This window comes from Chrysemys picta, chromosome 1 (genome assembly GCF_011386835.1).
Source record: "Chrysemys picta bellii isolate R12L10 chromosome 1, ASM1138683v2, whole genome shotgun sequence".
NCBI lineage: Eukaryota > Metazoa > Chordata > Testudines > Emydidae > Chrysemys > Chrysemys picta.
Window position 1 is genome coordinate 1,182,735 of NC_088791.1, and position 26,751 is coordinate 1,209,485.

The 26,751-nt window shown below is 53.7% G+C and overlaps 1 protein-coding gene across 15 annotated transcripts in view; it reads left to right on the forward strand.

Annotated features, from left to right (window-relative positions):
* SHANK3 (SH3 and multiple ankyrin repeat domains 3) overlaps nt 1-26,751 on the forward strand; it is a 703,681-nt gene that overhangs the window by 654,605 nt on the left and 22,325 nt on the right. For 5 of the 15 annotated variants that reach the window (XM_065589968.1, XM_065590332.1, XM_065590167.1 and 2 more), the window contains 4 exons: nt 2,457-2,480; nt 7,044-7,171; nt 8,754-8,859; nt 18,741-21,066. In XM_065589968.1, the coding sequence (XP_065446040.1) occupies nt 2,457-2,480; nt 7,044-7,171; nt 8,754-8,859; nt 18,741-21,066 (2,584 nt within the window). Of the gene's footprint in view, nt 1-2,456; nt 2,481-7,043; nt 7,172-8,753; nt 8,860-18,740; nt 21,067-21,991; nt 25,115-25,515; nt 25,569-26,751 lie in introns of those variants that run through there. The other 10 variants (XR_010600169.1, XM_065590517.1, XM_065590554.1 and 7 more) reach the window with 6 other exon arrangements.

The window sequence follows — 26,751 nt, forward strand, 5'->3', positions numbered from 1 at the left end:
CACTGCCCTCACACGTAGATGGGGACACGCCAGCCTAGGCACTCGCCCTGCAAGTCACTGTGCACACACGCAGGATGGACGTGCGAACATATACTGATGCCTGTGTGAGGGCAGGCACAGCTCTCCAGGCCTGGGGGGTGCAGACTCACAGCATGGAAAGGGAAGTCCCCAGAAAGGCAGGAATTGTCTCTCTGTGCTGGAGATTTAGGGAGAGTCCCTGCTCTGATCTCCCTGGGGATCCTTGATAGCCAGTGCCTCCGTCAGGCCTTGGGGCAGCAGGGGAATAGCAGATGGGCTCTGCCCGGTATTTCCCTGGGGGCGGGGGGAGGGGAGTGATTAGCAGCCAGGCTCTGCCCCGCCTCTCCCTGGAGTGAATGGGGGGAATCAGGGACTGGTTTCCCCAACAGTGAGGGTAATTCACAGATTACCGGGGTCGGGGTCAGTTCTCCATCACTGGCCATTTTCAACCAGGTGGGAGGTGTATGTAAAAGCTCTGCTCTGGGAATTAGTGGGGGGCAGGCTAGGGGGTCACACTGGTCCCTGCTGGCCTGGGGATCTATGGAGCTCCCTGCAGGGTGATGAGCAGCGAGCCCTTCTCCCCGGGCTCTTGGGGTGGGAGGCGAATAGCAGCTGATCTCTGCCCCATGGCTCCCTGGGAGTGGGGGGTTAGCAGCTGGTATCTGCCCTGCCTCTCCTGGAGGAGTCCTTGCCCTGCATCTAACTTGGAGAGGCATTATCAGTCAGCAGGGCCGGCTTTAGGCCAATTCCACCAATTCCCCCGATTCGGGCCCCACACCTAAGAGGGCCCCGCGCCCAGTGGCAGGGCCGCCCAGAGTGGGGAGCAAGTGGCAGAGAATCCCTTCCCTGGCTAGAGGCGCCTTTTTAATTTTTACTCACCCAGCAGCGCTCCGGGTCTTTGGCGGCACTTTGGTGGTGAGTCCTTCACTCGCTCCGGGTCTTTGGCGGCACTTTGGCGGCGAGTCCTTCAGTGCCGCCGAAGACCCAGAGCGAGTGAAGGACCCGCCACCAAAGACTAGGAGCGCGGCCCGGTGAGTACAAGCCCCACATAGTTTTTTTACGTGGTTTTTGTTTAGTCATCCCTGTCGCGGCCCCGTCTAAACTGTTCGAATTGGGCCCCACATTTCCTAAAGCCGGTCCTGTCAGTCATCTGCCCCACGTCGCCCTGGGGTAGATTCAGCTGCCAGTCCCTGCCCTGCATCTAATGAAGGGCGGGGGTCAGTGGCCAGTCCCTGACCTGTCTCTCCCTGTGGGGTAGTTAGTGGCCAATCTCTGTCCCACACCTTCCCAGGAGGTTAGGGGCTGGTCTCTGTCCCATCACGTCTCTCAGGAGGGTTAGGGGCTGGTCTCTGTCCCCCCACATCTCCCGAGGGGGAGGTTAGCAAGATGGTCTCTGTCCCCTCACATCTCCTGGGGGGGTTAGGGGCTGTTCTTTGTCCCCCCACCTCTCCTGGGGGGGGAGGTTGGCAGATGGTCTCTATCCCCTCACATCTCCTGGGGGGGTTAGTGTCTGGTCTCTGTCCCCCCACATCTTCCAACGGGGGTTAGGGGCTGGTCTCTGTCCCCCCACCTCTCCCAGGGGGGTTAGGGGCTGGTCTCTGTCCCCACACTTCTCCCGGGGGGGAGGTTAGGGGCTGGTCTCTGTCCCTCCCACATCTTCCAACGGGGGTTAGGGGCTGGTCTGTGTCCCCCCACCTCTCCTGGGGAGGCGGGGGGGGGTAGCGGTTGGTCTCTGCCCTGGGTCCTACAGGTCAGTCCATGTGCTCAAGGCGAGTGCCCCGGGGGGGCGGGGAGGGAGCACTCTCCTTTGCACCCTCCAGGCCGCTCGTGGGTTCTGTGGCCGTGCCACGTCAGCCCAGTGGAGAAAGGTAGATTCCCCATGAGCCCCCGTGAGCAGTGGGGGCGAAAGCCGCCTCCCTCCGAGAGGCCTTTCTTGGTATTTGTCTCCTCCAAGACTTCAGGCATCCAGCCCTGTCCAGGCCTCCCTCCACTCCTCTTCTGCCATCGTCTCTCCTGCTGGGCTAGCGCTGGCCAGGGAGGGCTGGGCTCAGGTCTGCCTGGGCATGGGAGAGTTGGCCTGGCCTCGTCTCCTGTCATGCTGCGAGTCGTGGTGCCACAGCCACGGAGGGGCTGCAAAGAGCCCCATTATCATGTGCTGCCCCACGCTGGAGGAGTGAGCATGTGCCACATGCCGGGGCTGTCCGAGCCCTGATACACTGCGAGCCCCATTGCAGGAGCTAGGAGGTAACTGCACGGAGAGCCGCCCCTCGACTGGCCAGAGCTGAGTTCCTGCCAGGTGGGCCCAGCGTCCCCCCGGGTGTTGAGAAGCCGGGAGCGTGGGGCAGAGTTAGGGAGGGCAGTTGGCGAGGAGCAAGTGGGACAGGGAGCAGGGACTGTGCATGCCATTCATGTCCTGTGTTTTGTTTCTTCATTCCAAGCCTCGATGCGGAGGAGAAAAGGGGGTGAGTGAAACTGCACAGCCTGGGAGCTCATCCCATCCCTGCCGAACCCCACAACTTCCCTGGCTTTCATCCCCCAGAAACCCCTTACGCCTCCCCCCATCCCTTCGGAGAGTGGGTCAGGGCTGCCCCGCCCTAGTTCTCAGCAGGGCTGAGGTTCCCATGCCCGACAACAGAGCAGAGTGCAGCTGCAGAGAGATGACGAGCCCCTGGACCAGATGCTCAGAGCGGGGAATTCCCTTGTCAGCGAGATTCCCAGAATCCCAGGCCCTGGTCCTTCCCTGCCTTACGTCATTCATGCCTGTGCCAGGTGGGGGTAAAGCTGATCGCCCACAATCTTTCAGTGGCTTCAGTTTGCTTTGTGCCTGTGGCCCAGCGAAACCAGCCCCTGAAGGCTCATCCCTGCATAGGAGATCGTTGGGTGCTACCCCGTCCTGGCCCCTGGAACTCACCGCTGGATGAAATAATGACCACTAACCTGGCCACACTCACTACTCGGTGCAAACCCTCCGCCTTGCCTACGTAGACAGGTCGGCGGGGCGAGGCCCATCCCATCCCATGGTGCTGCGTTTCTGTGCGCTGAGACCCTGAGCCCTGGAGGGAGGCAGGCAATAGGCGTGGGGCTGGAGCGGGAGGACGTTACCCAATCTCCAGCTCTCCTGGAAGTTTGGTGCCAGCTGTAATGGTTACAAAGGCAGAACTCCGCTGCTGCTGCAGGAATGTAGAGCAACCTGATGTGGGGGACCAACACTCCCTCTCCTTCCCTGCGAGGGAGGGGCAAGCCAAGCACCAGGGAGACGCCCAGGCTTGGTCACAAGTACAGAAATTGGGGAGTCCCTTGGGTATCCCCCCTGACTTTCAGCCGGGCCAGAGAGGAAGAGGGGATGCACAGAGAGGGAGGGGCCGTTTAAGGGGGATCCCTGGGAGGACAGGGAGGAGAATGAGGACATTGAATTGTTGTTTGCTGTCAGCTGGGGAAATGTCCCTCTAGGCAGGCGGGGGAGCCCGTCTCCTGGGATCTCCATAGAGCTAGCTGGGGCACTGCCTTGGCGGACATTCTCGGCTGCATGGGGCTTTTCTAGCTTGTGCCAGGGCACCACAGAGGCATGTGGCTGTTAATGACAGTTCTCTCTGCCCACTCTCATGGCACCACTGAACTGTAATTCATTACAGGAGATTTGTAAAGACGACTGTGATGCTTCCCGGGCACTCAGGCCCGCGAGGCACCTGGCTACCCCCTGCTCTTAACGTAAGGGAGCCTCGTCTGTGCCTGCCAGCAGTCAGCTCCCCGACCCCACTGGCCACGGGCAACACAAGCACTTCCCTCCCAGCCCACGTGGCTCCACTGTCCCTCATGCAGGCTACCGGCAGGCACGCCCCTCCCGCAAGGGCTCCGAGCAGCCCCTGCACGGCCCAGCCCTGACCCACTGGCCGCTCACGGAACTGTCAGGCCTGCTGTTCCCACAGGAACACTACACTGCAGCTTACGTGTGACACCCGGACCACAGCCCCGCTCACCACACAGCATCTACCTTATGTTTATTTAACAAAGAGCAAAGTTGTGTGGTGGCAAACGGGATTTTGGAAAGGAAGAGTTGTCCAGTAAGGTCCTACTCGCCCCAAAGGCCTTCTCACAGCGTCTTTCACCAGGATGGTCCTTCCTTCATGGGCCCAAACCCCCTGGCAGCTTTGCGCAGGACTATTTTTTTAATCCTGCTCCTGTCCCGCCCACAATACCCACTTGCACTCCTCCTCGCTCCTGCATTGTCATCCCACTCCCACCTGCCAAAACCTTCGATCCCACAAGAGAGACAGTTTCCCCCACGCTACTAACAAAACAAAAGCACCCAAACCAGTCTGTTAATACGTTAGATATATATAAATGGAATTCAAACACAATTTTTACCACTAAAAGAATAAAACAAATCTTGTGTAAACCAGGTAAAAAAATACTTTAACTCCTGTTATAATAGACATCAAATCATTTTCTATCCCTCGCTTAAATTTAAGTATTAAACCCTTTATTTGAACAACAAAAGCTTTCTTTCCATTGCTGAAATTCGATTTGTGACAAACTGACGAGAGATTTCGTGTTTTCCCGGAAGTTACCACAGGCTGGGGGTTTTGCCCACCCAGTCCTGCCTCCAACGAAGTACATTTTATCTGCTACCGCTATTGTGGCAGTGGGTCCTGCGGGATCCCAATCCCACTGCAGGGCTCTACAGCCTGGCTTTGGTCGAGAGCTTACCTGAACTAGAGTGTACATACCAGAGCCCGGGGAGCCCTGTGATCCTCTGCCACTTGCCATCGAGAGGCTCTTGGGTTACAGGTACAAAGCCCGGCCTTGAATCGGGCTGTCCAGGTGGGAGTGCCCAGGGCTCAGAGCCTCACTGTTATGTCGCTCGTGTCAGCCCCAGCATTGTGCCCTCGCAGGTGCCAGGGACGCCGATGAGGCACATTCCCAATCTCCTCAGTCCAGCAGAGAATTTAGCGCATGGCCCGTCCTCTCCTGTTGTCTCTGGGGTTCTGCTTTGTGCAGCCGTAGAGGGGGCACTTGCTATCCTGTCCACTGGCCAGCCCTGCAAATGGTTTGGCTCATGCCCAGGAGGGGTCAGCGGAGAGTCACCTGGGCTCAATGTGTGGGGCTGTGTGCAACGCTCCTGCAGTGACTCTGCGGCTCTTGAGATGGGCACAGTGCCTGGTCCTGGCTGTCCCCACATGAGGCCACAGGAACTCCGGCCGTACCCCAAGTGTAGTTCCAGCATGGGGAGAGAGGCGCTAAATCCGAGTTCCACGGCTGTCTTCTGGGGTGGGCCGCCCTCCTCCTCTGGCTCACCCAGGCCAAGGCCTTGGCTTTCAGATGTTCTGGAGCCGCCTTTGTCCGCCAGCCCAGAGAGGCATTGCACATGGCCAGTGCCTCCTGTCCCATCAGTCTCTGGCTCCTGACTGCTCTAACCAGCTGCCAGGCCGTGGCGCCAGGGATCTGCCCCAGGGGTTCGCAGTTGGGATCTAGTAGCTCCTCAAGCTTCCACACCTGTGGAAACCTAGAGCCGTGGTCCCCAAACTTTTCAGGGTCGTGCCCCCCTCCTCTCCCCGAGCTGGGGCTGGGAGTGGAGCAGTGGCTCCAGTGGGCAGCGGGAGGATGCAGACAGGAGGAAGGGGGCCAAGGCTGGACACAGCTGGGAGTGGGGGCGGGGCCAGGAGCAGAACTGGGTGGCACTCCTTCCCTGCCCCTGTGGGGGCTGGGCCGGGCCCCAGCTGTGCTCCCCCAAATGGAGTACACCCCAGTTTGGGGCGCTCTGACCTAGAGGCTCTGTGCGGTGGAAACCCCAGGGGCTTGTCATCACGGCACGGCAATGCTCACTGGGGCGGAGGGGGCGTGAGTTGTAAAGCGCAGCGACATGCTGTGCAGGGACTCACCTGCATGGCCCTACTGGTGCAAACCGTAATGCAGCGCTGATTCACAGGCCTGTAGTGCAAACGGCTGCGCCAAGTAGACAAGTCCTCTGGGACTGAGCTGTTTTCATGGCGAGATGGCGGTGAGTAGCTTTCAGGCAGACTTAGTCTGAAGCTCTCTGCCTGAGATGGCAGGTGTGGTCGCCGCTGGCAGCGGATTCATGGGTTTGATTGCTGTCACGGGCCCCACTGCAGACCGGATTGCTGGAAATTCGAGGGGGTTTCAAGTTTTCTCACTTTCCCCATCTAAAAGCAAAAATGATTGGCCTAGCAATGCCAAACGCGGCTCGTTCTGCTGCCCTCCGTGAGCACTGCTGCATTTGCCCGGCCGGTGCATTCACGGTGGAGTTGTTCCATGTGCTTCTCTTGAACCTCGGAGATGTCTGTTCTTTATAGACATTCAAAACTCAACACGTTTCCTAAAGCTTCTGTTTGGCTGGCCAGGCTTACAGGGTTTAGGATATGAGCAGCCACAGACTGGAGCCCTCCTAGAGGCCCACGTTCAACAGCCAGGCTGGACAGAGCCTAGACATTTATACGTGTCCCATGGACGCTGGCCGAGCCTGGCAGCACCACCTGGACAGTCATTCTTTTCAATAGATGTATTTTAAAAATCTAAAGAATTTCCTAGACAAAGGGCGTCACTGGTAACGTAGGGAAAGGAACTGCAGCAACACTTGGCAGTTAAAAAAGCGACCCCGCCCGGCTGTTGGCCAGCCAGAAATTGTAAATTAGGTGAAACTTTTGAAGTTCCTGCTGTTTGGAAGGGCGACAATACAGCCGTGGCCTGGGCAGTGTGTGGTGGAATGGGGCTGGCACATACTGGCTAACGCTGCCCTCACACATGGGCCCGTACCTGGATGTAAAGTAGGCAAATGACTTGGCGGGGGGGTGGGGTGGGGGCTTCATTAGGATTGCAGGACTTAGAGCAAAGGAGGAGAGTGAACAGAAGCTGGCACAAACTCAGTCTCCACCTGCTCTGTAGCCCGTCCCCAAGTGCAGAGTTCAGACTGTCCCCTGCCACACACCCGAGGCTGGGTCTGCCCCAGGAAAGCTGCCTGGAAGTGAAGGGCCTTATTAACTGGTTTGGTTTTATGTCTGAATTTCCAGAGAAACTGGATGAGATCTTGGCAGCAGCTGAACCCTCGCTGAGAGCAGACATCGTCGAAGCAGATTCCAGGGCAGCCACTGTGAAGCAACGACCCACGAGCCGGCGCATCACGCCAGCGGAGATCAGTGTGAGACAGGAGCGCATCTGGGTGTGGGAGGGGGTTCTGCTTACTGGCCTCCAGCAAGGACACAGAGTGTTATGACAAACATCTCGCTGTGGGGCAGCAAACAGCAAAGGTGCAAAGGGGCCAGAGCCGGGAGAGGTTTTCTTGGGCTGGAATGGGGGTGGGTGGGTAGATTGGCTGAGAGGACATGGGTGGGCATAGTGAGTAGAGGGAGGCCAGAGAGGTTGCAAGGGAGATGGGAAAGCGGGGGGGAGGCCAAAGAGGTTGTGGGGGAGTGGGGGGGCAGAGAGGTTGCAGGGGAGATGCGGGAGCAGTGGGGAGGCCAGAGAGGTTGCAGGGGAGATGAGGGAGTGGGGGGAGGCCAGAGAGGTTGCAGGGGAGATGGGGAAGCCCAGGTCAGAGAGGTTGCGGGGAAGCGGGGGGGCAGAGAGGCTGCAGGGGAGATGCGGGAGCAGTGGGGAGGCCAGAGAGGTTGCAGAGGAGATGGGGGAGTGGGGGGGAGGCCAGAGAGGTTGCAGGGGAGATGCGGGAGCAGTGGGGAGGCCAGAGAGGTTGCAGGGGAGATGAGGGAGTGGGGGAAGGCCAGAGAGGTTGCAGGGGAGATGGGGGAAGTGCGGGGCAGAGAGGTTGCGGGGAAGCGGGGGGGCAGAGAGGCTGCAGGGGATCGTGTCGGGAGATATCTGGAAAGCCAGTGGCAATGCTGGGTGTGACTGGGCGATGGACGGTGAGGCCGTGCAGGTGGCAGGGAGGGCAGCGCTCCAGGTCTGTGCGGAGTGAGAGCCCAGACTGGCTGCAGCATGTCAGGGCACTGGGGGTTGAGTCTGGGATTTAGGGAAGACGATAAAGGAGGGAAGACAGTCCGAGAGGTGATTGGAGCAGGAGTGAGGACTCAGGTTCCGGAGATGTGGCGGGACCGGACGTTGGGGCTGCTGGAGGACTCCGGATAAAAGAAGGGCAAGAGAGAAGTCTGGAGGCTGAGGCGGTTTTAGACAGAGGATCTCAGTGCCTGGAGCAGACAGTGACGCGGCTGAGGTGCTGGGGAAGCGCCATGTACCGTCACTGCAGCAGGGGGGGTTGGCAGTGCAGCGGTGAAATGGGCACATGGGAGGGAGGCGCGGCTAATGGCCCAGGGTTTTGAGATGTTCTTGAGGGAGAAGAGAGTCAGAGTCAGAGCTCGGGGGAGAGCGGGCCCCTGAGGCTGTGAGCTTTGCACTGTACATTCGCTATAAGCTCTACGGATGGGGCTTCTTCCCGGTACGCTCCAGGGGCCGCAGCTGCTCCCAGTGAAGTCAGTGAGGCTTTGGTTGTCGGCCTCACTGGGAGCCAAGAGGGAAGGGACGCATGTCCCTGGACTGCTATGTTAGCGAATGCTCGCCACCCCAGGCTGTATGATGGCCCCGCTGCGCAGGGCCCTGCACACACACAGCAAGAGACAGGCCTTGCCCAGTGCTCAGGCCTGACCTCAGCGCCCTGCTCGTCCTTCACACCACGTAGCAGAGTTGGACAGTGCTGCGGGTGAAGCTTTTGTTTCCGTTCAGTGGAGTCCGGTGTCAGAGTGACGTTCCCGTCTTTGTTTCTTTTCTAGTCACTCTTCGAACGCCAGGGAATGGCAGCTCACTCGGGAGCTCTCCCGGGGGCCGAGAAACCCCACGTGTCCCTACGCAAAGGAATTCCCCGGACAAAATCTGTAGGTAAGGCAAACGGGGGGACGGTCCGTTCTTAGAGAGAGGGTGAGCTCTGGAAAGGGTCTGCTGCAGAACACGAGAGCTTCACGAGCCAGCAGAAAACACTCTGCCCTCCTCCAGCACCTTCCATCCCAGGAGCTCAACAGCCTGGTCAGGTACTGATGACTGAGAGCTCACAGGCCTGCGGGAGGTAGGAAAATGTCAGCATCCCGTTCACCAGGAAGCCAGGCCCAGGCGTGGAACTACTGTGTGGTACAGCGGTGTCTGAAGGGCCCAGGGCCAGGCTCGAAGCCCTGTCGTGCTGCAAAGACGTTACGGTGAGGCTGCCTATGTGGCTGGCATGCCGGGGATCGACCCGGGACTGCCAAAGCTCAAACAGGAGTTGCTCCCGCTGGCGCCGAAGGGGCTGTCACATCTCATGTCTGCTGTGGATTGGTGCAGAGGGGGACCTGTAACCCACGCGCACCCTGGCCCAAAGAGCGTACAGTCTAGATCAGTGGTCCCCAAACTTTTAAGGGTCATGCCCCCCCAACCCCTGTCCACACACACACACACCCCGCCTCCCTGGGGCTGGGGCCATAGCTTGGAGGGTGGGGACACGAACGGGGTAAGGGGGTCAAGGCTGGGGCTGCAGCTGGGCGTGGGTGTGGGGCCAGGAGCAGGGCCGCACCCAGGGGCCGAGGCTGGGGGCGAGGGCAAATCCAGACAGGCTATGGTGTGGGCTGGCAACCGGGCCCGCAACCAGTTGCAGCTCTGTTCCTGGTCTCCCCCCAGCCTTAGCTCCGGGCCAGGAACTGAGCCAGGGCCAGCAGCCGAAGCTGGGGGCTGGCGCAGGGCTGGGAGTAGATCCATACTGAGGCTGGGCACGGGGCTGGGAGCTGGGGACGCAGCTGCGGGAAGGATCAGAGCAGAGCTGGTGGCTGGGTGGTGGTCCCTCCCCACCCCCCGGGGAGCTGGCCCAGGGCCCGCTGCACCTCCCAGATGTTCCTCCAGCCCCACAGTTGGGGCACCTCTGCTCTAGATCGAGACCAAAGCAGGCTCAGGCTACGGGGTACAACTCAGGAGCGAAGTGATCCGGGTGATGGCAGGAGAAGCAGGTCAAGTCCATGTCTGTTTTTGTTCTTTTCTTGGTAATTATGAATATATTTGTTTTATTTCTGTGCTAAACCCTTAGTTGTGGGGACTTGTGGGGGGCAGTCAGGTTTGGAGTAGGGGAGGGGAGGGGTTGTTTCATAAGAGAGAGAAGCTGAGGGAAGGAGGTAGGAAGGAGAGAGAGGAGAGTAGTGGATACTGACCCCTACCATGTAACAGGGGTATTAACCTACAATAACCTTGATCCATCCCTGTGACTAGGGACAAGAGAGAAAGTTCTCTCTCTTACCAGCACTCCTGTGTGTTACATCCCTATTTACATGCTGCCAGAAGAAAACATGCTCTTCGGCAAAATTGGGAGCAAACGAACCACTGGAACCTCCCAGTCGGGAAAGGAGCCTGGCAGAAAACTGAAGGATGTGGTCGCAGCACTCCCAGATTCTCCTGGAGGCAAGTTACATTGCAAAGAAATCCGAGGGTGCAATCCTGCCTGGTTCAACAGGCGGCGAGAATCTACAGTGCATCCTCGTGGAGGCATGAAGAGGAGTGCAGATTGCTAGACCGAGCCATTCACATGTCAGAGACCCTGTGTTCCACCCCAGAGGGTCATGCGGGAAGGGCTCGTTTGCTTTACTAGGAACCAGCTACACAGCGAGACCGTTGGCCATTACGTTTCCGACCTGCGTAATACGCTAAGGCGTGTGAATTTGAGCAATTAAATAGTGGACCAATTGGAGCCTGAGTTATTGTGGTTTAATAACTAGGTCAAAGCAAGGTTATTGCAAGAAGTGGACTTGCCTTTGCCAGAAACAGGAGATATTTACAGGACTAGTGAAAACTGCTTCCCACCGGAAAGTGGTAACAAGTAGAGAATGACCCACAGTATATCCAGGTACAAGGACAGAATACAGAGACCAGATTTGTTTGCAGTAAATGTGGAAGCAATCACACCACTTTGCTAAGGTATCCAGTATGCAGGGGGTGCAATACAAAGCATGCAGTGAAAACAGCCATTTTATCGAAGTATATCTGACCCCGAATTGCAAAGAAACACAAAACAAGTTCATGAGCGTACAGCTGAAGGACAAAGCGATTATGATGATGATGATGATGATGAAGAAGACGATGCAGCAGAAAACAGAATTGTTGGTTGGGTCCCATAAGATATTTACAAGGCAAGATTGTACAACTGATGGGGGTTGTTCAGCACTGGAAATAAATGAATGAAAAGTAAACTTCAAACTAGATCTTGGAGCTGAGTGCCACATAATCACAACAAGCTTTTACAGAAGTAATTGTGACCGCCCAATGTTAAAATAAAAAAATGAACTTCTTTTATTGAATGGACATGATATTAACCCACTTGGCAATGCCTCAGGGGAATGTTTCTATAAGGAGAGGTTCCACATGTTCCCATGCGGGCTTAGGTTGAAGAGCAGTATGCAAATACAGATGATCAAATGTGTATATAACTTGTCTGCAAAACAGGATGCCACAGATATCTAAGAATTTGTTGAGGTGTTTAATGGACTGGTATGCAATAAGGATATAATACACCATGTTAGTGTGATCCTAAAGTGCCACCAAAAATACATGTATGAAGTACCATTTGCACTGAGAAAATGTAAAAGCTGAATTTGAATGGATGGTAAAATAAGATATTGGAAGCGAATACAGGCACCAGCTGACTGGGTTAAGAGTATAATCACCATAATAAACCAAACAAGCCAAGGATGTGCATAGATCCAAAAGATTGGAATAAGGCCAGGTGAGATGCAACACCATGAGGGTAGGCCACAGCTAGACATCAGAATGCAAGAGTATTTTCAGTTTTGAATGCAAGCCAAGACTTTTAGCAGGTCTGACTCGATAAAGGAAGTGCAGAACTCTGTGCCATCAACTCTCCTTTTGGTAGCTATATGTTTAGATTACTTCCTTTTGGGGTGGCCTCACCACCTGAGGACACCAAAGCATCATGTCTCAGATCTCTTGGGATCTGGGTGGGATGGAAGTACTTGCTGATTGGTTGATTTTGGTTTAAAAAAAGATCAGTAATACACTGAGAGACTATAAAGTTCTGCTCTGTGCCAAAGAAAATCTATTTAAAGTGAAGAAAAACAAATACCGTATGGGGCTAAATCTGAGCACAACTGAGTAGGGACATAAGAGCCGCCAGACTGGGTCAGACCAAAGGTCCATCTAGCCCAGTGTCCTGTCTTCCAACAGTGGCCAGTGCCAGGGACTTCAGAGGGAATGAACAGAACAGGGAATCATCAAGGGATACATCCCTTGTCCACTTCCAGTCTCTGGCAGCCAGAGGCTAGGGACACTCAGAGCATGGGGTTACATCCCTGACTATTTTGGCTATGGACCTATGCTCCATGAGTACAAGCCAAGAAGGGTGAAGGCAGTTGTACAAATAGAAAGGCCCCCAAAACAGAGGTCATACAGAGATTCCTAGGCACGTTCACACATCTAAGCTAGTTCATCCCTAATACGTCACAGTGAAGAACTCCATTCAGAATGCTGCTTGAGGACAGTACAGAATGGCCTGGGGATGCCTGGCAAGAGGAAAGTTTGGGGAAATTAAAAGCAAGTTGTCACAGAAGCACCGATATTTTGAGATTCAAGGTGGGTGAGGTAATACTTTTTATTGGACCAACTTCTTCTGATGAAAGAGACAAGCTTCCAAGCTACATGAAGCTCTTCTTCAGAGCTGGAGATCTTTGCTGATGCAAACTTAAATGGGTTTGGGACAATCCTGCAAAATGGTCACCCAGAGGTGGATGCTTTCAAACCACTGACACACACATGTTCACACTGAAAGAGAAATGCCAGCCATTGGTTCTGGTGTGAGCTGTTTTGTGAAAATGTGTATGGCTAGAAATTGTTCAAGATAGGATCAGGTCATAGGCAGCTGGGAAACACTGTAAAAATCATTGTGCAAAGCACCACCCAGATTCAGTAAGTGATCATAAAATGCAAAAATACTCATTAAATATGAAATACAGACCCAGAAAGGAGCTCCGTATAGCAGCCATGCTTTCAAGAGTGTCTGTAAATAGGGAAAGCAGAGAACTGCAGAAAGAGGAGCTGTGTTTCAGACACCTGAGGCATCTTTTCATAAGCCTAGAATTTGAGTTCTCTGGAACAACGGCTGTCCTGTTTGTACAATACCTAGGACAATGAGGCCCTGAGACCTAGTCAGGGCTACAGGCACTACTATAATACCAGAGATAATGCACACAACATGCGGCTGGAAATGCTTAATGGAAATGCACCACCCCTGGGGAAGTTTAAGAGAAGAGATGTCGGATTCTCGCCTGGCATGAAGACAGCTATCAAAAATATGGTGTCTGAGTGTGAGTAGATACAAGGGATGAAGCAACACGTGATTCCCAATTATCCTGAGTCCAAGGCTGGCACAGATGTATTTGAATTAAACAGGAATAATACTTTGTATTAGTGAACTGCTACTCAGATTTGTGTGAATTCAGGTGTTTCGCAGCTCATCGAGTAGCAGTGTGTGCTGGCAATCACAGAGGCCTCGCCCACCATGGAATTCCAAGTGAGCTGGTAAGAGCTATTAGCCCACAGTTCAGAAGTGTCTTATTTCAGAAATTCTCTTTGATCTCTCAGTCCAAGCCCACCCTGGCAAGCCCATGCCATGCGCAGGCAAACATGTTAGTGGAAAAAATAGTACAAAGAACAACGAACTTGTTGATAAATAAAGAACGCTGGTGGTTTCCAGGGACCCACAATTAACACTGTTAGACTATCACAGCACACCTCATTGCTAGAGCTGACTATTAGAATGCAGAAGGGTTTACAGAAGAGCTCTATAGGCCTGGAAAGTAGAACAGAAGAAGAAGAAGAAATGTTAGAGACTGTTAGATCCCAAGCCGTCTGCCCCAAGGTCTTTGTCCTAAGGGCCAGTCCTGCAGGATGGACAGACGACATCTAAATGAAACCAAAGAGGACACTGGCTCTACTTCCTGAGGACATTCATGTTTTCAGAGAGAGTTAATATCTTTACAAGTTTGGCCCTTAGGCACTAGGAGTTTAGGTCCCCTTGACTTGACTGAGGATCCTAAGGCCCAGATCATCAAAGGTCATTAGGTGGCCTGCCACCTCTGCAGCTAGGCCCCCAGGCTACGGGGAGGGACAGGCACCTAAGAAAGGGATCCTCGGAAGCCAGCAGGCTGCGTGGGGAGCCACCTAAGTTAGCCAGGAGGGAAATGCCAAGGAGAGTGGGCTTAGGCGCCCAAGCAGCTGACGGATGCTCCTGGTCGATGGACCAGAGAAGATACCTGCCTGTGCTCGGGCACCTCAGCTGTGAACTCCCTCCTGGAGTCAGGCACGTGAGCCCAGGTCAGCTGCTCGGGCAGCCTATGCCCTATCGGCCGAAACAGCATCTTCCATCTCCGTCTCCTCTCTCAAGTTCGGCCTGCCTTGCCCTGTGCCCCTAGCTGTCTGTGATGCAGGTTTGTGCACTGGTGGCCTGCATCCGGCCCTCTCCCTGCGGGGTCTGACAAGGGTTATGTCTTCGCCGTGCTCGGAACACTCCAGCAGGATCTGGCCCTGCTGGTGAGAGCGGCAGGATCGGGGTGAGCCAGGGCACCAAGCTGCTCATGAGCTGCGGGCCAGCCCCAGCACTCAAGCAGCTGATTGCTGGGAACGTAGGCGCCCAGGGGGGTTAGGTGCCTACGGAGTTAAATGGAAGCTGAGCGGCAGGTTTGAAAATTTCAGTGGTGCCTAAATGGTGGATTTAGGCACCTAAAGAGGCAGAGAGGTGCCTAAATAGCTTTGAGGACCAGGGCCCATGTGCCTAAGTCACTTCTGAAAATAGGACTTAATGCCTGAGACCATGCGACACTGAGCCGAGCAGGATCTAAATACCTTTAACATCTGGGCCCTAGTATGTCTGGCGCTGAGTTGCTGAGCTGTAAAGGGAGGTGCTAATGCTTCCCTACCTCAGACGGCATTGGGAGGACAAATGCAGCACATCACATACGGCACTCGGTTACTGCGGGGCCAGGGGCCACGTCCCTAAGGCAGAGAGGGGCCCAAGCGCTCTTGGCTCTTGCACCATCTAAGAAGGGAATGTGGCCGGTGGCAAGTCAGCCAAGGCTTTCTGGTTGTGGCATCGGCTAAATTCTGCGAAGGAAGGAGTTGTGTGGTGGGTTTGGCATGTGCTAGCCAAGCCTGGATTCCAGAAAGACAGTCCCAGATGGCAGTGATATTCTCTGTGAAGCAAGTAGGTAGAAGATATTCCTTGCAGTGCTGTGCTGGGTTCTGGAACAGAATGGAAACAGTCGCGTCAATAGAGCACGGTACAGTCGGCCATAGCTGAGTTGGGTACAGCACTGCAGCTGCTCTGGCTGAAAAGAAAGATCCTGTGGCTTCCTCTGTGGCTTTGGTATAGGACTGTGGAATGTCCTTCTGTCTTTGCCTCTCCTTGTCTGCGAGCAGTTTTGCCACCAATGGCCAGTTCTGCTGTCTTACCATTTCCTCTGTTACAGGTTCTGAGAACCATGGTGACCTGGTGGGGAAGGTGGAAGGAAGGGACGTGCTGCATTAATCCCAGTGTCCTACCTGATTCTCCATAGCTGGACCTCTCAATTATCTGTCTTTCAGATACCTGGCATCATCGGGTTCTTATCTGAGGGCCCAGGGCATTGCTTTCTCTTAGGATTACTACAAGCTACTGGAGTGTGACCCATCACCGCTTGGCCACCTTCTCACTGAGAAGGGGCAGGGCTCTGTTTTTGCTTAGGAGAAGCTGGGGGTCTGTCTGTGCTAGTGGTTCTTGTATTGCCTGTGTCCATATTCAGAATAAAAATCAGATCACGTCTGTGACTGTCTCCAGCCAGCAGTTCAGAGGCATTATCTACCTGGTGCTGAAGTCTAGAGGATTCCACCACCATGCTGTGGTCTGGCTGTTAGGAATACCACAGTTAGTTTTGTCTCTGCCGTCCCAGAGCAGTTGATGCATTTCCAGGAGTAGTGTTCCTGGTGGGGCTTTTCCTGGGTTTGATGTCGGACTGGAATACTATGCCTACTCCTCCTCCGGATTCTCCTTTCCCCGTTCCATATTTCTGGGATTATAATGGAGGGAGTATCTTTGGGAGGAGGTGGGCCAGCCTGGGGCCTGTGGTATCATGAAGCCACACCTCAGGCATGCAGGCAAGGTCTAAGTTTTTCTTTTGAGAGCTGATTCTCCTGAGGTATCTGGAGATACTCTTCCCCCTTTGGCCTTTTCTGGTCTCTTGAGGACTTGTCCACTTTGACCAAGGCTCATTACCCTATTGGGCCTTTTATACCTTGCCTAAGTGACCCATCTGACATCAGCTTTCTTATGCCCTTCCTTGTAATGGACTTCCTACTAAGAAGTTACTGTGCAGACCTGCTGTATCTTAATCTACCCTCCCCTAGCCTGGCAAAGGGATACAACTACTGCTTCTCAGAGAAACGTGTCCTCTGCTTTGAGCCAGAGCACGAGCCATCTGAGTCAGATGAAAAGGGGGAGTGGAGAAACCTGGCCCCAGGCCCAGACCAGTTCTTTGTCTTCAGTGACCACTGCCTTCTCTTCTCCTACACATGACTGTGAACAGCTTCAGAAGTTGCTGGTTTGTCTGACAGAAGCACCTCAACTTGCATGTTGGGCATCAGGGAAAGATCCCACAAAGACAGATGGATGTTTCTATTCCCTATCAGAAATGGAGGCCTGGAACCAGCTGGGGATATTTGGAGCACGTGTGCCCATAATACAGCAAAAAGGCTACTAACTGGTAGTTCAGGATGCAGAAGGTAAGGGATCAGACCCAGGGACAAAATTGCACAGCTGTCAGTAAAGGTGTATGCTCAGCATGGAAGTTCTTGTTGTTGGCTTACTTGTTTTCTATAATAGGTAATATAAACAAATGAAATAAAGTAAAACGATTTGGTTGGCGCCCGTGTTTTGGCATCACAGTAGAAATGGGCCATGGAAGATCAGAATGAGGTGAGGGGAGCATCACAGCGCACTAGCTCAAGGAGGGCAGTGCAGAAAGGCATGAAGCAGGCTGTGGGGACGTGGACACCTGGGGCATCAGACCTGGCATCATCGACAGAGTGTGCAGGGCCATGCGATGAGGAACAAGGTCGAATAAATAGATGGGGTGCAGTTCTGCAGGGCTTAGAAGGCAGCACGGTGGAGCTGTGTTGGAATGGTGGGTGGGGACAGAATGGAGAAAGTGTCTTGTCTCCCACCCTCCTTCCCCGTCCCTTTTCAGGGTCATTCTAAGCCCTGGGCACTTTCTCTCTAGCATGGAAGCAACAGAGGAGGTTCCTGAGCAGTTTGAAGGGGATACATGTCATCCCTGGTACTTTTAGTAGCCTTGTGGTGAAGGCACTTGGCCGGGCACTCAGGAGAGCTGGGCTCAAGCCCCAGCTCTTCTGCCAACTCCCTGAGTGACCTGGGGCAAATCGCTGACTCCTGCTGGGCCTCTCTCCCCATCTGGGCCTTGGAGTTAATGAGGTTTGAAAAATGAAATGAGACATCAGCACAGGAGATGGAAATAAAATGTAGAGGTGGGTGGGGGTTAAAAGGAATAGAAACAGGTGTTTAAAATACAAATGAAACAAAAATGAGTGGGCAAGGGGTGAACACTCCTGGGGCTCGTCTGCATAGAGAGTTAGTGCCTGGCAAGATGGGGTATTAATCAGTAGCTCTCTAGCCTTTGGGGTCACTGGAGCACAGAGAAGTGCCTGCCCAGCGCAGTACGCAGCTGCCTTCGAAAAGCAGACTGGATGTGTGGGTGCATTAAAGAACAGGATACAAAATAATAGAGAAAGTAACTGACATGCCAGGCTGTGGCACGCACTCATCTTCAGTGCTCGCTTGAGATTGGGTACTCATGTTGAGGAAGTTCTAGCTGAGGCTGAGAAGAGCCAGGAAGGCAAATGATGACTTGAGGTGGTAAGGTGGGTTGGGGTCGGAGAAGCCAGATTCACAGGGGAAACCAGGAAGAGTCTAAATTGGTGTAACCCACATCTTCTTTCGGCCCCTCAATGTACACGTTACATCCATTTCTTCTCCCCCAGACTGCCTTTTGCCACCCCAGGCTCTGATACCGTCTACTGAGTGGTACCTTAGCCGGAAACCGGTCTCACTAGGTATTCCTGGAGTAAGTTACCCTAGTAACAGTAGAGTAGTGAGAGAGACATTGGTCTGTAGTTACATACCTATTTACCAGCACAGAATTTAGATCCCTCGGACACAGTCCCCTGAGTTTCAATGTGTGTAATTCACTCCCAGAGGGGGGAGGGGGAGAAGCAGCTCAATGGGGGGGGGGTGAATGTTACATTGTAGCAGGCCACCCCTAGGTATAATGAGCCCCCACCTTCTTCTGGCTGCTCTAAGTGAAGCCCCCGTGCACACTGGTAATTGGCAACTACGTCCAAGGCGTCTGTGTCTAATTACAGCATCTCTGGATTTGGCCCTGGGATTATTTACCCTGGCCAGGGAGGAGGTGGCAAGGCCTGACGGAGGGATTTATAATAAAATGCTGAAGGACATAGTGAGAACCAGTCACTGCCTGCTCTGCACCCTGTCTCGTCATACAAGAGAGCAAGCTGCGGAATTAGTGGCTAGTCATGTAGCATGAAGATGAGGAGAGTCTCTTCAAAACTAGAATCCTCCCCTAGGGCACCTGACATCCAGCTTGCAGAGCCCAGGGAAAGACTGAATTCTCAGCAGGGTCCATCTCCCTTTGTTCTGGGATTCTGACTTTGCTGTTCTTCTGGTTTCCTAGGTGAAGATGAAAAACTTGCTGCTTCTTTGATGGATGGGAAATTTCCTCGGAGCACGTCAATGCAAGACACCGTCAGGGAAGGGCACGGAATCCCACCCCCACCTCAGACGGCTCCACCCCCTCCTCCGTCTCCATATTACTTTGACACAGGCCCTCCCCCATCCTTCTCCCCACCTCCACCTCCGGGAAGGGTTTATGATACCATAAGATCGAGCTTTAAGCCAAGCCTGGAGGCCAAACTCCATGGCCTCCCCCAGGTTATCAGTGCAGCTGAGATGTATGACCAGGCAAGGACTTCTATCCCGTATCCTGAAAGGCAAAAGAGAGCCCGATCCATGATAATCCTGCAGGACTCCTCTCATCTTCCTGTAGAGCCAACAGAGATCCCCCGGCCTGGCCCTTCCGCCACGCCCCCGGAGAAGCTGAAAAGGAAAGGGCGAGTGATTGATAACCCTTACGCCAACATGGGCCAGTTCAACGTTAGCCTGTTTGCTCCCACCAAGCCCCAGAGGAAGAAGAGCCCTTTAGTGAAGCAGCTGCAAGTAGAGGACGCTCAGGAAAGAGCAGCTTTATCCATCGCAGGAGGCTTTACGCGGGAGCCCTCTCCCACGCGCCGGAGCCATCGCATGAGTGGCATAGAGTATCAGCACCACGCTGGCATCGCTCAGGTCGACCCCTCGAGCATCCCCTTTGCCACTGCCATCGCTGGAGTCATGAAGGACAGAGAGCGTCGTCTTGATGAGAGGCGGAAATCCACTGTCTTCCTCTCGGTTGGGGCCATTGAAGGGAGCCCCCCCAGCATTGACATGCCATCCCTGCAGCAGTCCAGGTCTATTGATGAGCGGTTGCTAGGAAGCCGAGATGTGCTGCTGCCTTCACCTGTCTCAGCTTTAAAGCCATTAATTAGCAGCTCATCCTCAACATTCATCCACCCCCTAACAGGAAAGCCCCTAGATCCAAACTCACCACTGGCGCTTGCGCTGGCCGCAAGGGAGCGGGCCCTGTCCACTCAAGTCCCATCCAGGTCGCCCACCCCAATCCACAGCCCAGATTCAGACCGAGCAGCACCCCTGTTTGTGGACGTCCAAACCAAAGAACCAGAAAGGGGGGAGCTAGAGGGCCTAGTGTCACCTGCATATTCGCCTGGAGCCAAAGGGGCAGTAGGAGCAGTTCCTGGGACTTTGGCCCCTACGAAAAGCCACTGGGGGACTCCAACAACACTGAGAAAAGAGACTGAGACAAGAGCAGAAACACCTGTGAAAGAAGAGAAAAAACACGAAGACAAGAAATCTATGATCATTAGTATTATGGACACATCACAGCAGAAGACAGCCGGCCTCATCATGGTCCATGCAACAAGTAATGGCCAAGAGGAGATAGGACTTGAGATGAAAGAGGAGAAACCCGATGTTCCTGAAGCAAGTGTGGAGCCGGCAGAGCTGCCCAAAGCGGAGACTGAGCCCAGCCCTGTGGGAAAGTCTCCGGTTAGCCCAGCATCTGACAAGACACTTGGTCAAGGAAGTTCAGAGGAGGAAGTGGAGCCCTACACAGTTACCCTCCCACCAGCTCAGCTGTCTTCAAGTGATGAAGAGACCAGGGAGGAACTGGCCAAGATTGGGCTGGTGCCTCCACCAGATGAGTTTGCAAATGGGGTACTAGTCACCACCCCTGGCACACCAATCAGCCAACTGGCTAAGCCTAGCACGCCATCCATACCAGCGGCAGCAGTAGCACCTTCTACCACTGGTGGAACACCCTCAGGGAAGCCCTCTGATGCCCCCGTAGCCCCAGAGTCTGCTGCAGACTCAGGAGTAGAAGAGGTGGACACCAGGAGTTCAAGTGACCATCACCTGGAGACCACAAGCACCATCTCTACAGTCTCCAGTATGTCTACATTGTCCTCTGAAAGCGGGGAGCCTACTGACACATACACTTCCTTTGCGGATGGACAAACTTTTATACTCGAGAAGCCACCAGTGCCTCCAAAGCCAAAACTCAAGTCCCAGCTCAGCAAGGGGCCAGTTACTTTCAGGGACCCACTTTTGAAGCAGTCTTCGGACAGTGAGCTCATCTCCCAGCAACATGCGGCTACTCTGGCTTCAGCCAGTGTTGGTCGGCCACGCTACCTCTTTCAGAGAAGATCCAAGCTATGGGGGGACCCCATGGAGAGCAGGCCAGTCCATGGGGCTGAGGATGACAAACCAACTGTGATCAGTGAGCTAAGTTCCCGGTTACAACAGCTGAATAAGGATACACGATCACTGGGGGAGGAACCTACCGGGCCCCCTTTAGATCCTGGGAAGAAGTCACCTGTGATCGCAGCACGGTAAGACTTATGCTGGTCAGGGGAGGGGATTGGTGCAGAGTTTAGGCACTCCAGGAAGATAGGGAAAATCATCAGCAATGGTGGCCTATAAATATGCTGCATAATCACAAGATGCATTTTGAGGAACATTTCAGAGATGTCAGGATTCCTCAGCTGCATAGAGGAGAGAAAAGCTGAGACAGACGTCCTAGAAATTGTCATGTTTGGTTTTGGGGCGTCTCCTTAATCCTGCCCACAAACACGGACCTTTCTCACTGTCTCCTTTCCTCTTCAAATTGCCTTTCTGTTGTTTCATGTTGCTTCTCTCTATGTCTTGATTCTGTTGTTAAATTGCTGTATTTGGTTGTGGGTTCCTCTTTTTAGTGTTTTCTCCTGAACAGTTAATAATTATTTGCATTTCTCTAGTGCCTTTTGTCCCAAAGGATCCCAAATGCTCTCAGACTAAGAACGTAGGAATTGTGTAACCCATCAGTGAAAACAAGCCACCTCTGAGGTGGGATGGGGCAGCCTTTGAACAGGCCACAGGAACATTACACACTACCTCTAGAACATGACATGCAAATTAATCCCGAATCCAATTGAAACTGCAGAGGGAATTTAGGCTGGCTGAAAGTTGGCAGGAAAAATGCCATGTGAGTGGTCAGGGCCTCAGTTTTACATCGCATCTGTCAACATTCATAGATTCCTAGATTCTAGGACTGGAAGGGACCTCGAGAGGTCATCGAGTCCAGTCCCCTGCCCGCATCCACCATCAATAACGCGGATCTCCCTAGCACCATGACGCAGTCACCCATGCTCCTCCCTGCCACACAGCCCCTCCTGTCACCACCCTGGGGCTTTGAGACTGTCACTGACTCAGGGGGGAGAACGCCCCCACTGCGGCATCCACACCACTGCCCACACTGCCCTATGTTTTCCTCTTCAGGTCTCTCATTCAAGTACAGACCTGGCCAGAAACTGTAACTTGTGAGCTCTGACAAGATGGCGGCCCCAGAAGATAGGGGTAAGAAGCCCATAGAAGCTTCTTTCTCAGTCCCAGCCATATTAGATTCCTTCATCCCCGCGATGCCCAGGAGACACCAGCTCCCACCCACACGTCAGTGACCTCCATACTCCCTCAGTGGTATCAACCTCTCCCCATTCCTCACAGGCCTCAAGGGTCACCAGCCCCCCTCCAGCTCCTGCCCACGCAGTTTCCCTCTAACCCCAGAGACTCCCAGGGACACAAGCCTCCCACAGCCCCGCCTCTTCCCTCAAGGGCCCTTAGCAGTGTCAGCCTCCCCATTCCCTGAGTTCTGCCCAGACACCCTTCCTGGTCTGCAAGTGACCCTGGCTGCCCATAGCCTCCCTGTGCGCCTGCCCTGCTCACCTCCCTCCCATGGGCCCAAGCCTGGATTTCTAGCTCAGACTTGGATTGTGCTGGCGGAGCTGTAGAGGGAAGGCCACGTCAGCCTCTCCCCATCCAGCAGGTTAAATATCTCAGTATGCTGTGCTGAGGGCTCTGAGCATGACCAGTGCCTCTTCTCCCCCCTTCTGCTCCCCCACCTCGGATTCCAAGGGACACCAGCCTTCCTCAGTCTTTCACAGCCTGAGAGACAACAGCTTTCCCAGATCCACATGCCCCTCGGATATACACCCTGCGACCTCCATTGCTCCCTGAGTGACAGCCTCTCTCCATCCCCCACATTCCCTGAAAAACACCATCCCCTTTCTGCCAGAGGGACCCTCGCCCGTCACATTCCTCCTCTGTCTCACAAAGGCACTGAGATACCAGCTCATCCTCTGCCGCCCACGGGCCTTAAATGGCTGCAGCCTGCCTCTCCACTGTACCTGCCACTAGAGACACCAGTTCCCCCCTGTCCCAGCTCTGTCCATCCCCACGTATTCTGGGACACCAGACTCTTCTGTCCGTCATGCTTCAAGAGATGCTGGCCTCCCACTGCCTCCCATGCCTCCCATGCTCCTTGACAGACATCCTCCCAGATCCCAGCCCTTTTCCCAGAGAGCCCCCTCACTGTGCTCCATGAATCAGTTCCTGCACTGCACTCTTCTGTTCCCCACGGCCCCTCAAAGTCCTGTGCCCTGCCGGAGAGCCACCAGCAACCCACCCTCCCCCCCACTGTCACAGGGGGGTGCTGCTCCTTCCCCAGGCGTTTAGCGTCTTTTGCTGGTCTTGTAGAGTTACATGTTTCTCATTCACTTTTTATGAAAGTTGTGGCCTTTCCTCTCTGAAATTTGGTGCACTTGGTGGGTGTCCAAGAACTGGAAATATTTCCCAGGAAGTCAGCTGTCAATAGGATATTCTAGAGTGATGTGAGGTGCTCTCTTCCATTGTGCTAATTCCCTCTCTTTTATTCAACTCCTGTCAGTTCAGAAATTAACGTAGAGAATAATTTACAAATGCAGCCCACTTCCGCACACTTTCCAGTCCCTGTGCTTGATTTTAAGAGCGAAATTACCACCTGAAGCTTCCACAACACACTGCCCTTAAATCCCTCCAGTGCTGTGATGAAGGACAAGAGAAGCAGGACCAGCTAAATCTGCTGCTGCCACCACCAGTGACGGCCCTTGAATGCTCCTGATTGCTGAAAAATAGTGAGGTCCCACCTGCCAGAGATGACCCTAAATCCACAGTTGCTGCTACTGCTGCCAGAAACGGCCTTTGGACCCTGCAGTGCTGCATAAGGGGTGAAGATGCTGCTGCCAAAGCCTCTCCTGCAGCTGCTGGTGCTGTCGTCCTTGAGCTCGTCCTTCTTCAGGAGGACAGTGAGGGCCCTTTGCCGGGGCCAAACTGAAGCCATGTCTCCAGGAGTTGCCCAGGAATCTCCCTGTGGTTTGAGAAAGACAGTGCGGTCGCTGCTCCCAGAAGCCGCCCCAGCACAGCTGCTGCTATTTCCAGAGATTCTCCTTAGACGAGAGCCCGGGGGGAGCTGGAAGAACGGCTGAGTAAGCGGACCTGGTGGTGCACAGTTTTGTTTGTTCCTGAGCCCATTAATTTCTGACTATACAACAAGCAGGCCCTGGTATTTTTCTCTTCCAGAGGCTTATAGAGTTTCTGGCCAGGGAGCTCCAAGGATAAAAGACAGAAACTGGGTTCTCTGACTGTGTCTCCTTGGAAGACCGTCTCCCCCAGGAGGATGTTTGATGAGAGTCACTGAAAAAGAGGTCAAGAGACACTGATGACGAAGAGAACCCAAGGTCAGAGTTAAGGCAAGGCAAGGTCATCAGTGAGAATATTCCTTCTCTCCTCGCTGTTCTTAGGCCAGTGCTGAATAGGGTGAGGAAGGCTGTGCTCAGCCTGTATGTCGCGTGCTCTGTGCACAGATGAAGATTTTGAACAATAGTGGCAAAACGGCAGCACGTCCCCGTCCCCAGAGGCAGCACGCAGCCTGCAGTACAGTGCTCAGAACGGCACCATAGAGTCTGGCAGGGGATCCTGGCAGAGCCGTGCGGCAGCTTCCAGTCATGGAGTCTCACTGGCATGTGTGGCACCCAGACTTTGCTCAACCCTCAACCACACTGGCAATTGCAAGGAGCCCCTGGAGCTTAACAAGCACAGGATAAAGTTCGAGGCAGACACCGTAATCTTTAATGTGGATGTGGCCCTAGGAGATGGCAGGTCCCAACATCCAGTGTTCTGAGCAGCAAGGGAACATGCCAGTACCATGAAATAGCTGTGAGGTGAGCTAACTTCTGAGTTACCTTGTGATAGCTCCTAAGGCAACATGAGCCGTCATACGGTAGCTCCACTGGAGTGCTAGCCTTACATTGGCTCACGGAAGGCTTATGAAGAGCTTGCAATTGAAGGACGCTCTCTGGACACTGCAGTGGAATCACTGTGTGACATGCATTATCACAAGACAACTCCAAAGTTAACTCCTGATCCCTGAGTTCCTTGATCAGTGAGCAGTAGGCCTAGTGAGTCATAGCGAGCTGTGAAAAGGCAGCTGGAGACCTACATCCTAGCACCAGAGGCTGAAAGCATAGCCCTACAGGGCGAACCTCACCTGTTACATGTACAACATTAAAACATATGTTTAAAATGGCATTCTCGTTTAATGTCCTTGTGTCATGTGACTCTGGCCGTGGCCATCCAGTCTCATCAGGGTTGTGCCATTTCTCATTGGGTGTAGTGAACCTGGACCTAAACCTCCCACCTCTGCTGATCAGCTGTGTTGTGACAGTGGTCATCTGGACCTCAAGGCATATCTGTGAACAAGTGTTCGACTCAAGCCAGGATTGTTCAATAGTGTCGACACAGTTTCAATTTTACGCGCCCGCGAATTCAGCAGAGAATCCAGGTTAGAGGGTTCTCTGCACAGGGTTTGGTTCTTATGTCTAAGCAACAACAGAACGTGCCAGATGTATCATTTGAAGCAAATTTTTAGATGCAAAACTGAGTTTTTCAGGTGCTGTTCTGGAAACCCACAACTCTTTATATTTCTACAGATCTGAAAGAGAGAGAGAAGAAAAATAAGCCCTTTAGGCATTTAGCTCCTAGGGTAAAGCTACCTATTTCTATATAAACTCATCAATTAATTCTGTTTCAGTCAAACGGTGTAAGCTTCCCGCCACTGCGTTACAAGCCCCTGTTTCCTTGTAGGCTTTTTGTCTCCTCAGTGTGTCTAAACTCATGCACAAAAAAGAACTGAAGTTTCATTCCACAGCCAGGGCAGATTCCTTTGGAGAGCTGATTCAGAGGCTCAGGTTTGGTGTTTGTCAAGTCAAAGATGAAATTAGATCCATTTTTCTCAGGCCCTTTCCTAATGGGGATCCCCTGGTGTATAAGTGCAAACCGTACAACCACTTCTACTCCGGTGTGGAGAGAACGTGGCCTTTCCAGGTCAGGGTCTGAATCCAGTGCAGGAGTACAGACAGGAGTGCCAGAATTAGGTGAAGTGAGAAACTAAATTCCCCCCTAGCCCCTCAGGAACGTAGTCCCCCTAGGTTGGGAATAGGGTCCAATGGTGAAGTAGAACAAAGAATGCCAGTATTAGGTGAACAAATCTGTGTTCCCCTCCCTCCCAGGAAAAGGTGGTCCCTCTGCCTCCTGGCGGGGCATGTGGGTTTAAGGAGTGTGGGAAAAGCCTGCAATCAGTTGAGCTGGAAACTAAGGCTCTTTCCAGAGCTGGGTTGCGTTGGTGGAGCAGGATGCTGTACTGTGAGTGTTAGTGCTGAAGAACATCCCACCCATTCAGTCGTGCTCTCTTCTTATCACACAGGGCTGGATACTGCACCACTGAAAATAGGGCAAAATTCCAGTTGACTTCAGTGGAAGCAGAATGGGTCCCATATTCCCTTAGAGTCCATCCTTCACTTCAGGAGAGCCCCCAATGTTTGGCAATGTGGAGAGGCCCCTATTCATGGGGGTACACTTCAGTGTGATCACCTTAGCACTACATTTCAATTAGACTCCCACGGCTGGCCCATGCCAGCTGACATGGGATAAGGGGCTGTTTAATTGCTGTGTAGATGTTCTGGCTCGGGCTGCACCCTGAGGTCTGGGACCCTCTCACCTCGCAGGGTCCTAGAGTTCGGCTTCCAGCCCGAGTCCACCAGGACAGGCCAGCCTTGGGTGTCTAATTGCAGTGTAGACATACCCTCTGTGATCTGAAACTCAGTGTGGCCCAGCCCTCCCCTGCCTGGTGTGTGTCAGAGCGATAATGCTTTGCTCGTGAGCATACC